A 14,242-nucleotide genomic window follows, 5' to 3' on the forward strand; every position below is an offset into this window, starting at 1 on the left:
ATTGTCTCTTTTATGATTGTGTGTCTGGGTCCCACAGGGTGTAAAGCATCTCATCGCTTAAGGACAAGTCTGCTTTGGTCCTCCCAGCTGGAGCTTTCCTGACCGGAGTAGTCCCTTACAATTTCCAAGTTTCAGATCTCCCCAGGGCATGGAGGCCTGGACCTGTGATAGTGCTAGCAGACCATTGGCGTGACATATGACTTCATAACCTGTGGGATATGAGTTTTTGTGGTCTTTCTGTTCATAGAGGCATCATGTGCATTATAAGTAACCTTTAAACATTGTAAAAATCAATCTTACATAAGTTTGACAGAAAAATCCTCCTGTGTTTTTAGAATGGCAGATTATCCACATGGGTTTAATAATCTGTTAATGAATTTGAGACCAGGAAGATGTGGAGGATGGTCTTACTCCTCCCCACTTTACTCAGCCTTGTGGCACACAGCACAGGCATCTTTTAGCAAACATATAAGAGTGGAAGCTTACTGTTCTCCTCCAATGATAATATGATTTAACTGGACTGATCCTTTTCTTCTTTCAGTGCTGGAAAAGAGCGAGTTCAAGGACGAGCCTCTCCTGTTCCGCTTCTTCGCCGATGAAGAAATGGAGGGATCTAACACCAAACACAAGCCCATGAAGCACGATCTGAAAATAGTGGAAAACGTCATCGCCAAGTCTCTGCTGGTGAGAGATGGGGCGGTAATTGCTCACAGCTGATGGCACTTACGATGAGGGGGTGTAATGCTGTTAAACACTGTTGACTTCCAGCATTCCCTCACCCTGATCCAATGCCAACTCTGAGCTGTCCCTCAGTAATTATGAATGAATGCTCCTAAAGCAGTCTTTCATTAGTTCCATGTTTGGGATTGGCCGAGTCGAGTGATTGGACCCGAACGGCTCAGTGAACCTGCGGAGGGATGTATCACTGCATTAATGGAGTAAAGTAAATGTAGAATGTAACAGCTGCACGCCTCAGACGTTTAAATAACATTCAACACGAATTTGATTATTTTTCAAAGAATTACACTATATAAATAATCTAATGTTTTTAGTTATTACAGCTGGTTATTAACTAGTTACTGCGCACCAATAAAACCATTCATATGTTTTACCATACTCTTCTGAATAATGAGCTTTCAGACTGCTGTTAAAAGCCCATTTTGAAACTCTTGACTCAAAGGTGTTTTAAACACCCACTGATGAGTGCTGGTGAGTGCTGGTGAGTGCTGAAATCACATCCAGGACCAAGAAATGTCTGGCTTTTGCCTTTATTCCCAAAGTAGAGCTTAAAATCTTAAGTTAATCTTAGAAAGTGTTCTTATTAAAAATGAGGCGTTATAAGAAATAATCCTAAAAATACATGCTGCTACCACTGTAAGCCTTCCTCACACACTCCTCTGTAACACATAACACACTGTGAATTATACGCCCCTCCCTTCCAGATAAGGCCTGGTGAGGGTGGATATGGCTTCACCCTGGAGGACCGGAACAGAGTGCCCATCATCAGGTCGGTGGAGAAGGGCTCTCACGCAGAGGTAAGTGGCTACGATTGGGTCATTTTGGCCAGTCACACTCATAATTAATAATAACATGAAGAATAAGAAGTAGAAGGACAGGAGAAGAACATTTTTATAGCCATGTTTTGACTTAATTGTCTGCGCAGTCTTTAGTTATTAGCAAGGACTCCCCAAATCACACACATTGCCCTTGTCCTGGGGCGGTGTAGACACCAACCACACCTTCGTTTTCAATTACAGCTAACACAACCCCATCTGTCAGCCCCATGTGTCAAGGGAGAGCTGCCTAGATCTTTCACATCAGTTGATAGAGGCCTGCGCTGGTTAGCTCTGGGCACACTCAGAGGATGTAGGGATATTGGGGGTTATACCTTCTACCCAGAATTGTTCCAGGATTGTGATCTCCCGTGGTCTCTGGTCCTTTGAAGGCAGAGGTGTCAGCTGAGATCGAACTTGTGATCTTCCAGTGAAAGGGCTGAGGCTTGGAGACCTGTGCCACGAGGGAGCCGCTAAGACACAGCTTTCAGTGAAACCTTTACTAATGTGGATATAGGGCTTTCACACTCCTCATTTACAAAAATGTTTCTTTAAAGAGCTGTTGAATAGAAGAAACATTTAAGACAACTTTTCTTTTATATTTAAGTTTACTGAAACAACAGAAACGCTAGAACCCTGTTCAAAATAAGTATGCGTACATAGTTCCTGCTGTCGAGTGTTCGTGCTCCACATTTCCAGTGAGTATAGTAGTCTGATGTTGTGTCATGCCTTTTTTGGGTCATATACTGATGTACGTGAGCTAGGAAAGCATCTTGTTCTAGTTTTCCCCTTGAGAGCTTCGTTTACGTCTCGTGTATATCAGTCAGAGCCCAAGGGCTGATATATGTTCCTGTTGCTCTCGGTTTAAACTGCCTTTGTGGCAAAGGCCTGTTTTGAAGTTGCAGTGTTGTGGTCACATTAGAAATAGAAGACTTTAAAAGCTCTGTGGCGTATTTGAGGTTCTGCTTTAGAGGGTGGGAATCTTTGATCCATTGGGTTAAACTGCAGTATCTGCGGTCAGTGAAATCTGATCAGTTCTGAGCACAATGGGGTGATAATGTTGTGCCTGGAGAGAAGCTGCCTGTTAGAGAAAGAGCAGCACACATTGTATGTTTCTAATATGGAGATGGAGAGGAGGGTAATATGATCTCACTGTGCACTCAGATAAAGGGCCACATCATAAAATTGTCCTGGAGCCTGAGTGTCCTGAACCGGGGCTGAGCATTACTGTCATTTTACTACGGATAAACGCGAGGGCACGCTAGATGTCTTCTGAGATTACTTCTAAAATCCTTTTAAAATGTATTAATCTGATTAATCCCAGAGAACCTTTAATCTTTCTCTTTACATTTAATGGATTAAAGTAACAGCACTGAGAGGTCATGTTCTTAAGGGAGCTCTTAAGATGGAATCATTTACAAGCTAAATTTGATGTGGAGTTATTGTGTTGTTTTATGGTGAGAGGGGAAACTCTCCCATTTAAACAGAGTTGATCATATTTTTAAAGCAGGGAAATCAGAATATAAAGAAATACTTTTTCCGGCGGTTGCTAGGAACCTGGGAGTTATGTTCGATGAACAGCTATCATTTACACACCAAGTGGCCCCTGTTGCACGCTCCTGTCGCTTTGCACTTTACAACATCAGACAAATTAAACCGTTTCTAACGCAACATGCCACTCAACTCCTAGTGCAGGCAGTGGTGTCACCCCACTGCTCACTGAGCTCCACCGGCTTCCGGTTGCTGCTCGAATCAAATATAAAGCCTGCACGATCGCTGCACAGGCGCCCGTACTACCTGCATTTGCTCCTAAAGGCCTATGTCCCGCCTCGGCCACTGCGCTCTTCCACTGAACGTCGCCTTGCTTTACCCAACATCCACACTAAGCAATCCAGACTGTTCTCTTCCATAGTTCCCAGATGGTGGAACAAGCTGCCTACCTCCACCAATGCAGCAGAGTCCCTCGCTGCTTTTAAGAAACTCCTAAAAACTGAGCTCTTTAAAGAACACCTGCATTAGCCAGTATAACTATCTGATGCGTATAGACATAATCTTTTAATATTGCATTGTTTAATGTTTTAATTTTTATATTTTTGTACTATCATTGTAAGTCCCTTTGGATAAAAGCGTCTGCTAAATGAAATAAAGTAAATATAAATGAAATAAAGTAAATACATTACATTATTGGGTCATCTACAACTGGAAATAGACCAGTTAGGGGTTCTGACACAGACAACACACCACACTCCTCACAGACAGTCACCCGGAGGAAACCCACGCAGACACAGGGAGAACACACCACACTCCTCACAGACAGTCACCCAGAGGAAACCCACGCAGACACAGGGAGAACACACCACACTCCTCACAGACAGTCACCCGGAGGAAACCCACGCAGACACAGAGAGAACACACCACACTCCTCACAGACAGTCACCCGGAGGAAACCCACGCAGACACAGGGAGAACACACCACACTCCTCACAGACAGTCACCCCGGAGGAAACCCACGCAGACACAAGGAGAACACACCACACTCCTCACAGACAGTCACCCGGAGGAAACCCACGCAGACACAGGGAGAACACACCACACTCCTCACAGACAGTCACCCGGAGGAAACCCACGCAGACACAGGGAGAACACACCGCTGGTTGTATCATATTTTGTAGACAGGGATGTGACTGACTAATGGTGGTTTTGTAAATGAGTTTGAACCAGTGTATACTGCGACGAGTGCTTATCACAGAGTAAAGTGAGCAGTGATGAGTTCTAATGGGGGCATTTGTAACAAACCTGGGAGCAGAATGGTGCAGAGCATCAAGAGTACTTTTGTACGCCAGTCTATAAACAGTGTCACCGTAATCAAACAGCGGGAGTACAGTCATCTTCACCAGAATAAGTGTGTCTGTGTGTGTGTTTGCACAGATGGCTGGGATGGAGGTGGGAAAGAAAATCTATGCCATAAACGGAGACCTGGTGTTCCTGAGGCCGTTCAATGAAGTGGAGAGTTTCCTGAAGCAGTGCTTGAACAGCAAGGGTCCAGTCAGAGTACTGATCAGCACCAAACCCAGAGAGTGAGTAAATCACTGGAATTATTCTTTATAATGTCTTCTCAAACACCTCTGACCAAGTCAAATTTACCTTGTTAATTGACAAGGAATCTGATATTGTGTGTGTGTGTGTGTGTGTGTGTGTGTGTGTGTGTGTATGTGTGTGTGCAGGACAGTGAAGATTCCAGACTCAGCGGATGGTTTGGGTTTCCAAATACGTGGCTTTGGACCATCTGTGGTGCACGCAGTCGGCAGAGGTATGGACAGAGAGAGAGAGAGAGAGAGAGAGAGAGAGAGAGAGAGAGAGAGAGAGAGATAAAAGAGATACAGATAGAGAAAAATAGATCAAAACAGATGGAGAGATAGAGAAAGAGAGGATGGCAGAAAATAGATGCCGGAAGCTATTCTTTTCTCTTTGTGACTGTGTTCCTGTGAACATTACAGCTGTAATAGAACTGGATTGATATGACAGTAAAAGACTGGACACACACACACACACACACACACACACACACACACAAAAACAAAAAAAAATGGTTTTGATTTTGTCCATTCTTGAGCAGCGCTCCTATCAAACCTGTCGGTGGATGAGTGGGTCACAATAAAAACAGTCCACTGCAGACAATGGCTTTTCATCTCAAAACAGAGTGAGAGAAAGACAGAGCGAGAAAACAAGTGACAGAGGGAGATGGGAGAGAGATGGCCATCTACAGAGAAGCGTGGTGCATGGTGTCAGACTAAGTCCAATTTCACCCTGGGTCTCCAGGGTCCATCAGGTAGCAGCGGTGGGCAGTGTGAGAGTGTTTCTGCCTTGTGCCCAGTGATTCCGGGTAGGCTCCGGACCCACCGCTGCCCTGCACTGGATAAGGGTCACAGACACTGAATCAATGAATATAAAATGTGCCAAACTTTGCACCAGCCACTTTTTCAAGGGTATGATACAGCGGTATTCAGATTCAGTTTTAGGTTTCAGGGAGCCTTCAGATCGTGTGTCCCTCTTTAGCTCGGGATCTCTGCAGGCGGCGCTGATGGAGGAATGCCTGCTTTAGCTGAGTTTGATGGGCAGAAGCAAAGATCTTTATCCTCACACACACACACACACAACATACATTACAAACATTATAAAAGTTTCTTAAGGGTAAAACAAATATATATTGATATGCAGTAATTATTCTTAATAGCACTTCACTATACGGCTGTGAGCAGAAGTTTAAGCACCGCTGGTCACATGAGTTTTTTCATGAACAAGTTTAAATGGCTAAAGGACATTTTTCTGCTAATTTCATTGCCCAGACTTAAACAAAGCCATGTCTGTCTGCAGGAACTGTAGCGGCCGTGGCTGGACTGCACCCTGGTCAGTGCATCATTAAAGTGAACGGGATCAACGTGAGTAAAGAGAGTCATGCCAGCGTCATTGCTCACGTTACGGCCTGCAGGAAATACCGCAGACCCACTCAGGTACCACACGGACACGGGCTTTTCTTTTTCATATATCCCATACAATCATAATCTTCTCTTCACTTCTCCTCACTTCTCTTCTCTGTAGCAGTGCACTCTATTTGACCTGCAGTACTGGAGAAACCCCAGTGTATTTTGCTGTGTCTTTACCCAGTTGTAATAGCAGTGCTGGCTCCGAGGGTGGAGCTCTGGGGGTCTGGGGTTAGGGTTGTAGAGCTGTTGGGGTTTTATGATTGTGGTTTATGGGTGAGAGTGCTTGGTAGGGAATAAGGAGAGCCTATGCATAGCTGTTGGTTAGACTGTCAGAGCCAGCCTTGGCCCCGGTCGGACTGGAGAACAGTGTGGTTTACACTAGGCCTGAGAAGACCTGGAAGAGTGGAGCTCTGCTGCAGACAGATCCAGGTTCAGCTTTTAAATGACAGAGGTGTGGCTTTACTGGGGCTCGGAGACAGCAGAAAAGGGGCACTGCTGCAGGATAGGGTTCTTATAGGGGGCATAAAAAACTCAGAGGCTAAGGTAACGAAAGGTAAAATTTGAGATTAAGGGGATTTAAATAATGTCAACAACGTCCTCATCTACTAACACACACGGGACTTATATGAACTGACCCCTGACGGGAGGAAGGAGGACCTATAGCCACTCTAAAGGGTGTTTTCTTGTTTCTTGTTACAGCAAGACTCTATAAAATGGGTCTATAATAACAGCGAGAGCGCCCAGGAGGACCACCAGAAGACCAACCAGAAGCCCTCTTCAGAGGAGAATGGGAATGTGTTTGACTGTAAAGTGGAAGGTATTGTCAAACACACACACACACAACACACACATAACACACGTTCCCAGAGAAAGGTTTAGCCCTGGGCTCCTCCTCGGCTCCACCCCTTCACAAACACACACCTGCAGTGATTCATGGAGCCACTCCTCACTCCATAAACCCCACTATTTTTGAGCTGTTACGTGTGACACATTTTATATCTCAGTGTACGGTGTTTGAATTTATAGCTTATTGAATCTACTTCCTGGTGATTTATTGGTTTTGGATTTTTGAATGGACGTGTTGGGTTGGCTCAATAAATACTGCTCTCTAAATGCATCCTCCTGGATTTCAGAGGTATAAAATATCCACCTCTGTTATAGATAAATGGAAAAGAGAGAGAGAGAGAGGTAGTGAAATTGTAGTTTCCATGAAGATCCCAAAGAGACACACCGCCTGAACAGCTGGTGAGGGACTGTCTGTCTGAAACACGCCTGTTTCTTTGGGACATTTATGTACTACTCTACAATTTTACAGCCTCTGTATCTACTACAGTTTTGGAGAAACAAGGTTGTGTTTGACAGTGAGAATTGAATAAATATGGCACAAAACGTTTATTTAAAACCCAAAAGCTAAGGATCAAACTTGTTAGTCCGTATTTGATCAGATGACTGTCCTTGTTCTTCAGAGGTGATGGACAAGTTCAACACCATCACTATGATCGATGGGAAGAAGGATCACGTGAGTCTGACAGTGGATAACGTGCACCTGGAGTACGGTGTTGCGTACGAGTACGACAGCACGGCCGGCATCAAGTGCCACGTCCTGGAGAAAATGGTGGAACCCAAGGGATTCTTTAACCTCACAGCTAAGGTACAGGAAGGCCACTGTGTTAATACAGACCTTAATATGTACACCTCTAATTACCATTAAAGCAACACTAGGTAGTGTTTTTACATTTCAGTTACTGCTCCAAAGCACTGTGATGCTCCACTGAGCTGTAATAGATAGAATAGAGACTCTGTCATTGCTACTCAGGGCTCAGCACTGCAGAAACTGCACTGTGCAACTGTTGGAGGAGGGTAGGAATGTTGGCTTTAGTAAGAGAGCTAGGCTAAATGTCCAGTCACATTAGTTTTAACAGACAGTGACTAAGCCTTCGGTGACAGGAAGCAGAAATGCAGATCAACACATTTTCATACTTTCTGATTCTGTTCTCAACTGTCAGTCCTTAAAGGCTCTGTCTGCCACAGAGTTGCACTGTTCTTTATAACAGACACCAATTACTGTGTTATTCATCAAACACATCGAGCCCTTGATCAAAGAAAATGTTCTCACTACAAGATCAAAGGTGACAGCATCAGTCCAGCGTCTGTCTTATTTAACTAAGATGAATTCTCAAGCCACACAAACGGCTCTGTGAAACAATGCAAGAGCACAGTCGTAAGCCTTTTGAAGCCTGGAGTTATTCATGTAGTTTTTTGTACTGTTTACATGTAACCACTCAGATATAGCTCTTATGTGTTGTATGCATTTTAAAGAGATACGACTTTGTTTATCCCGAAGGATTAAAGTCAGCACCTTCAGCAGACTACGCTGTACTGTACTATGGGTAAATCAATGAGCAGCTAACTAACAAAAGCAACAGCAGTGACACAGATATTAGCATGTGCACGTTTGCAGTCATTTTGTGGCTTGGAGGTGGTATGAAGTGTGTGTTTAAGCTCATGCTGTGCTCGTGGAGGGTTTATATGTGAACTGTTGTGCATTAATACTCAGTGAACAGATTGTAAACACAGTGCAGCCTGCTGTGGCAATGGCTGCTTTAATCTGAAATCTCATGTAATGAGGCTATATATATACAACACAGTCTATTAAAGACTGAAACAGAACACTCACTCATTTCATGTTGTTTTGGCTCTGGGTCCCAGCATTTAGTGGAGTCTGAAAGTCATTGGCTAAAGTTTAAATCATACTTTGTTTTGGAAAAACCTTGAGAGAGAGAGAAGCATTAAACCGTACTGAAAGTAAACAGAAATATAAAACATATATAAAATAGTTAATAAAATAACAGGAAATCTATACAAAGCTAATATTATCAAATATGCAAATTAAATATCTCACCAAATGATAATTATTCAAATGGCATATTTAACACATCTAAAAACATATATTTGTTAATTTTGATAAGACGTTTTCTGCAAATTAAAAAAAATAATAAATGACAGTATATAAAATGGGCCAGAACATTTCTACAGGCTCCGTTTGTGGGTTTTATTAATATGTTAATTCTGACAAGTTGCATTTCCTTAAGAAGCATTTGTTACTTGTGTTTGTGTTATTTTTGTTTAGAAAATCAGTCAGATGTTGACTGCAGTGCCCACAGTTGAACATTTTGTACAGGTTTTCACACGGTTTATAAAAAGCATCTGATTTGAGTGAGTGATTCTGATCTGATGAGTGTTGTATTTACTGTCATTACATACATATACTGGTCATTGTGTTCAAAGATGAATAAACCATTGTGAAATATTTAGGTGTCTGTCTCTGAAAGGGTTCGGCTGCTGTCAGAGTTGTGGATATTGTTTCAGAAAGTCTCCTGATGTGATTTATTTTTAGGATGTTAAGCAAGGTGTCTCTAAAGTCCCAGAACTTTCTGTTTATTGCTGACAACTGCCAGGGACAGGTTCACTTCTCCTCGGAGAAACTGGGCTCCAGATGAAGTTTAATATCTCCATACTCGGGGCTGGATTATTAACCGAAGCTCAGGAGCTCAATCTCTTTTAAATTTCCCTCTCTCCTCTATTTCAGCATCTGAGAATAAGCCCACAGTCCCCACTGACCCATATCTCCTAGAATACCCCAGTACCTCCCACACATCTGGAGCAGTCTGTTCACACTACAGCCTCACTACTGTACTCTCTGCTCTGTGATGATGGCTATTCTTAACCCTTAAAGTGGCATTCTTCCACCTACACCTCTGTTTATTTCTGAGCAAGTCATTCGGAGAGATTCAGTGCAAAATGCTCGGACAGACATCTGAAGAGCCCAGACGTTTCAGTATATATTTAACTGTAGGTACTTTCCACACTGACACAGGTTTGCAGAGATATTTTTAGAAACCTCTAAAGTTCTGTTATAGGAGTTGGTTGTGTTCGCTACACCCCTGGCACTTTCAGTGACGCTGAGGTCTGGGCCCTGGGAAGGAAACTGCGGGAAAGTTCATTTTGACCCAAAAGGTAAAAAGATGAAGGGTCATCAATGATTAAAGAAACCATTTTTTGCTCCTGGGCTCCCCCTAGAGTTGCACACTGTGCTGAACTCAAGGGGTAGGGCAGGGGTTGGGGTTGAGACTTGAGTATCCAGGGCAGAGGCTCTATTCTCCTATTACAGGTCAGTGGAGCATCACAGTGGTTTTAAGTTGTGATTGTAAGGGGAAAATGCTACTTGGTGTTGTTTTAATGCACAGTCAGAAGTTGCTGGTGGAGAACATAACTGCACTGCACTGACTTCCTCTGCCCTGTATTTTCTCGCAGATTCTGGAGGCACTGGCAAAGAATGACGAGGCTTTGGTTCAAACGTGTAGCCGGATCAACTGCAGCACAGAGCTCATCCCCGAGGACCTGCGGCTCCGGTTCAGCTCCATGTGCAGCGAACGACTGGAGCACATTAACCGCCGCATCACCAACTACAGGAAGGTAGGGCTTCACACCTCAGATCCTGGAATTCCTCTTAGAACTCAGTGAGCAGACGACTTTTTATTGAAGGAGCATTCATCACCTGCAATAGATTATTACTCAGTAAACACTTTGTGGACAGTGTGCCGCCTGCTGTGGAAGGAGATGTCCCATTGTTTGGATGTCTGGGACTAATGTGCGTTTCAGTGTTGTACAGTCTTCCATGGGCAGATACTTCAGTTTTCACATCAGCGGCGAGAGTAAAGCCTGGGTAAATTCTGATAGGGGCTCATTTGGCCTCAAAGCATTTCAAAGAAGAACAATAATGTCCTGAACTTATTAAAGCACCAATGCCCCACTGATTGTAATTAACAGCCCATTTAAAGAACAGTGCGTGCTTTGTTTGATGTCAGAACCATGACCTCATTTCAGTGTGACCGGCCTGTGTGCAGTTAGCACTGTCCAGACTGTCGCGAGAAGAGATCTAGTCCTGTTTCTAGGCATCAGGAAACCCCGAGAATTCAATCCATCCAGCTACACCCAGCAGCCAATCAAAACAGAGTTCATTTACATATACCAGTGTTAAAGGCACAACCACGATGAAGTGTTCAGTCAAGTACTGAATTCCATCTGATACCTTCTTCATCCATCTGTGGTCTTAATGTTTGAACCCCAGCGGATCCTGTTTGATTTAGTTACTTCCTCCCAGCTGGTTGTGTTTAGAAACAGAGAAAAGAAATATTGAGATTCCAAACTCTTTTTTTCCGTGTAATCTGCCTCAACATCCGCCTCCTCTGCACGGGATTAATTAGCAGTGGCTTCACTGGTTATAAATAGCACTGAACATCCAGCGTCCTTATGTAACTTCCCTCCTCCAGCGCTCAGGGACCGGGAGACGAGGTTTTCCGTGAGACAAGGCCAGCCTCTGAGGCTGGAAGGTCAGTGTTGGGGCAGTGCTAATGTCCAGAACAGCTGGAGCTCATCTAGTGTTTGACTTTAACACCAGTCAACCACAGGCTTTTAGAGCGAGTTAAATAATAACATGAGCAGACATTGGTAGGGGTCATGTTCGAATGTGGTGCATATACCTTACCCTTCATTTGAATGAGTTATTATTCCTCATGCAGTAAACAACATCACTTTTACAGACGTCATAGTTTAGTTCGCACTGAGTGTAACGGTCATTTCAACCACGGTGGTGGCTGAGCAAAAATGTCCAACACTCCACATCCATGAAAAATAATCCAGGGTACACACAGGTGACAGTTCAAATATGAAACAGTATTTATTTTAAATAATAAAGTAATACAATGCCATGAAATGTAAATCATAAAGAAAATCAGGATTGTCAGGGGAAACTAAGGGTTAACTGAAACAAAGAGATAACAATCTCTGAGTAAGCCTGGACTTCCTGCTGTGGCCACACCCTCCAGGTGTCCTCACCTGGCTTTATTGGTTTATGAGCTCTCCATTCCTCCACTAGATGGGGACAACTCAGAAACAAGAGTGTTACACTGCTCCTACACTGAGGTTTGGACCTCGTATTGTACCACAGTGAAAATCAAAGCATGAGACGACAAAGAACACAGAGCAAATATGTTCCAACTCGTGCTGTCCCTCTGCAGTAGTTAATACAGCTGGAGTATGTTAATTAAGTAAAGTGTAAATGTTAGCATGTTACCTAACATGTAATCCTAGCATGCTAACCCTAGCTAACACACACACACACACACACACACACACACACACACACACACACACATACACACAGAGAGAGGGAGAGATAAAGAGTAAAGAGAGATAAAACATGTGTTGGGGTACTGTGCTGCAGTTCACCAGCTGCATGTTGCTGATGTATATGTGTGTGTGTGTGTGTGTGTGTGTGTGTGTGTGTGTGTGTGTGTGTTATCAGCAGTAATCTCTGCCCAGAGTCAGCAGCTCTGCCTCCACACCTGCATTGGCTAATTCTACTAGAGAAAAACACAAGCCTAGCTTTAATATTCAACTCTCCCAAAGCACTGGACTGAGTTCTGTAGGGGCTCTGGGAGAATATGTGCAGGTCATGGAGGCTCCAGAAACTCAGATTTATACTGAAACCTGTTTTCTGTCCTCAGTTCTCCCGGGTTCTGAAGAACCGGGCCTGGCCCACGTTTAAACAGGCCAAGACCAAAGTGTCCCCGCTCCACAGCAGTGACTTCTGCCCTACTAACTGCCACATCAGTGTGATGGAGGTCTCCTACCCCAAGACAATCACCTCTCTGGGCAGTGCTTTCGGGGTCCAGCTGGACAACAGGAAGAACTCCACTCTGGAGAATGGAAACCGCCCCACAGAGCAAGGTGCTACACACACACTGATCTTGTCCTTCTAATGAAAGCCCTAAAAGTCCTCCACTGCTCCTAAACACAGCTGTGGAATGGACTGTGCTTCCCACGCAGAACCTAGACCCAGTTTGTAGGTCCTCTGTGTATAACGTGTTCTCTTGTGAAAATATGTCAATAATATGTGCTTGATCAGGTAAGCTGACCCCGATGGTGTACGTCCAGCACTGCATCGGCAGCATGGCGGCTCCGTCCGGTCACAGTCTCGGACAGACAGAGGGACATGGTCTCCGTTTCCTGCTGAGGGAGGAGGACCTGGTGACAGTGGACACTTACCAGAAACTGCTCACCAAACTAACTGCTGTGGTCAAAGAGATGGAGTGCTACACTGCTCAGATTCACGAGTGAGTTCAGTTCAGTTCCACTAAATAGACCTGTTTATTAGCAACTCCTTCCATGGACTTATACTAGTTACATAGTTCAGGCGTAACGTTACTACCACCCTCTTGTTTCTACACTCACTGTTCATTCTCTCAGCTCCACTGACCACTCAGTGCTCAGGACCCTCTAAGGACCACCACAAAACACGTATGATCATTCTTACCACTGACGTGTGTTAGTGTGTGTTGTGCTGGTGTAGAGTGGATCAGACACAGCAGTGCTGCTGGAGGTTTTAAACCCCTCAGTGTCACTGCTGGACCGAGAATAGTCCACAAACCACCAGTATCCACCACACAATTATTTCTGCTCAGTGATGCTCCCGTAGGAGTCCTGACCTTTTAGGAACAGGGTCAGAGCAGCAGATGGACAGTGAGAGTAGAAAGAAGGGGTGGTAGTAATGTTATGGCTGATAGCTGTGTGATAAAGTGTGGTAACCAGTTATTACATGTTGTTTTTAATGTTAATATTTGGGGATTTTTATGGCATCGGAGCCAAAATATTACAAAGCCATATGTCCGTGCTGTTAATGTCTCCCTGAGAATCACACCGCAGTTCCGACCCGCTCCGTTTCCTCCTGCTGCTGGATGGTTCTGCTGTTATGGAAAGGCAAGGTCTGTCCCAAAGATCTGCTGAAGAACCGAAATCATTATTCTTATAACTGCCACTTCTTAGCTAAAGTCCTGAGAGTTTCTGGGCTGTGTTTTATTGGAGCTGCAGTATGAAGCTTGTTCATCAAAAGCTTATTAGTCTTATTTAGGCCTGAGATTGCTGCATTGTGCTGTAATTGCACTGTTCCTCTTAGTCCTGCGTTAGAAAGCATTCAACACAGAGCTCATTACGATGCAGATGTGTTGCTGTTGTTGTTCAATGCTTTTATAGCCGCTGGGACACTTTGGCTGATAACTGGGGCATTCTAACCGCTTTATTGGAACTCTGACGATGCCCCTGTGGTTTATTTCGCAGTTGCCTCTGCTTTATTTGTAGCTCTGT

The 14,242-nt window shown here is 44.1% G+C and overlaps 1 protein-coding gene across 1 annotated transcript in view; it reads left to right on the forward strand.

Moving 5' to 3' along the window:
• Nucleotides 1-13,219, forward strand: part of prex2 (phosphatidylinositol-3,4,5-trisphosphate-dependent Rac exchange factor 2) — a 78,184-nt gene extending 64,965 nt beyond the window's left edge. The window contains exons 16-25 of the mRNA XM_066677944.1: nucleotides 542-684; nucleotides 1,443-1,535; nucleotides 4,482-4,630; nucleotides 4,778-4,863; nucleotides 5,928-6,064; nucleotides 6,737-6,854; nucleotides 7,504-7,688; nucleotides 10,352-10,513; nucleotides 12,607-12,829; nucleotides 13,008-13,219. Coding sequence (XP_066534041.1) covers nucleotides 542-684; nucleotides 1,443-1,535; nucleotides 4,482-4,630; nucleotides 4,778-4,863; nucleotides 5,928-6,064; nucleotides 6,737-6,854; nucleotides 7,504-7,688; nucleotides 10,352-10,513; nucleotides 12,607-12,829; nucleotides 13,008-13,219 — 1,508 coding nt within the window. The remainder of the gene's footprint in view (nucleotides 1-541; nucleotides 685-1,442; nucleotides 1,536-4,481; nucleotides 4,631-4,777; nucleotides 4,864-5,927; nucleotides 6,065-6,736; nucleotides 6,855-7,503; nucleotides 7,689-10,351; nucleotides 10,514-12,606; nucleotides 12,830-13,007) is intronic.
• Nucleotides 13,220-14,242: the final 1,023 nt, after the last annotated feature.

Source organism: Hoplias malabaricus, chromosome 1 (genome assembly GCF_029633855.1).
Source record: "Hoplias malabaricus isolate fHopMal1 chromosome 1, fHopMal1.hap1, whole genome shotgun sequence".
Lineage (NCBI taxonomy): Eukaryota > Metazoa > Chordata > Actinopteri > Characiformes > Erythrinidae > Hoplias > Hoplias malabaricus.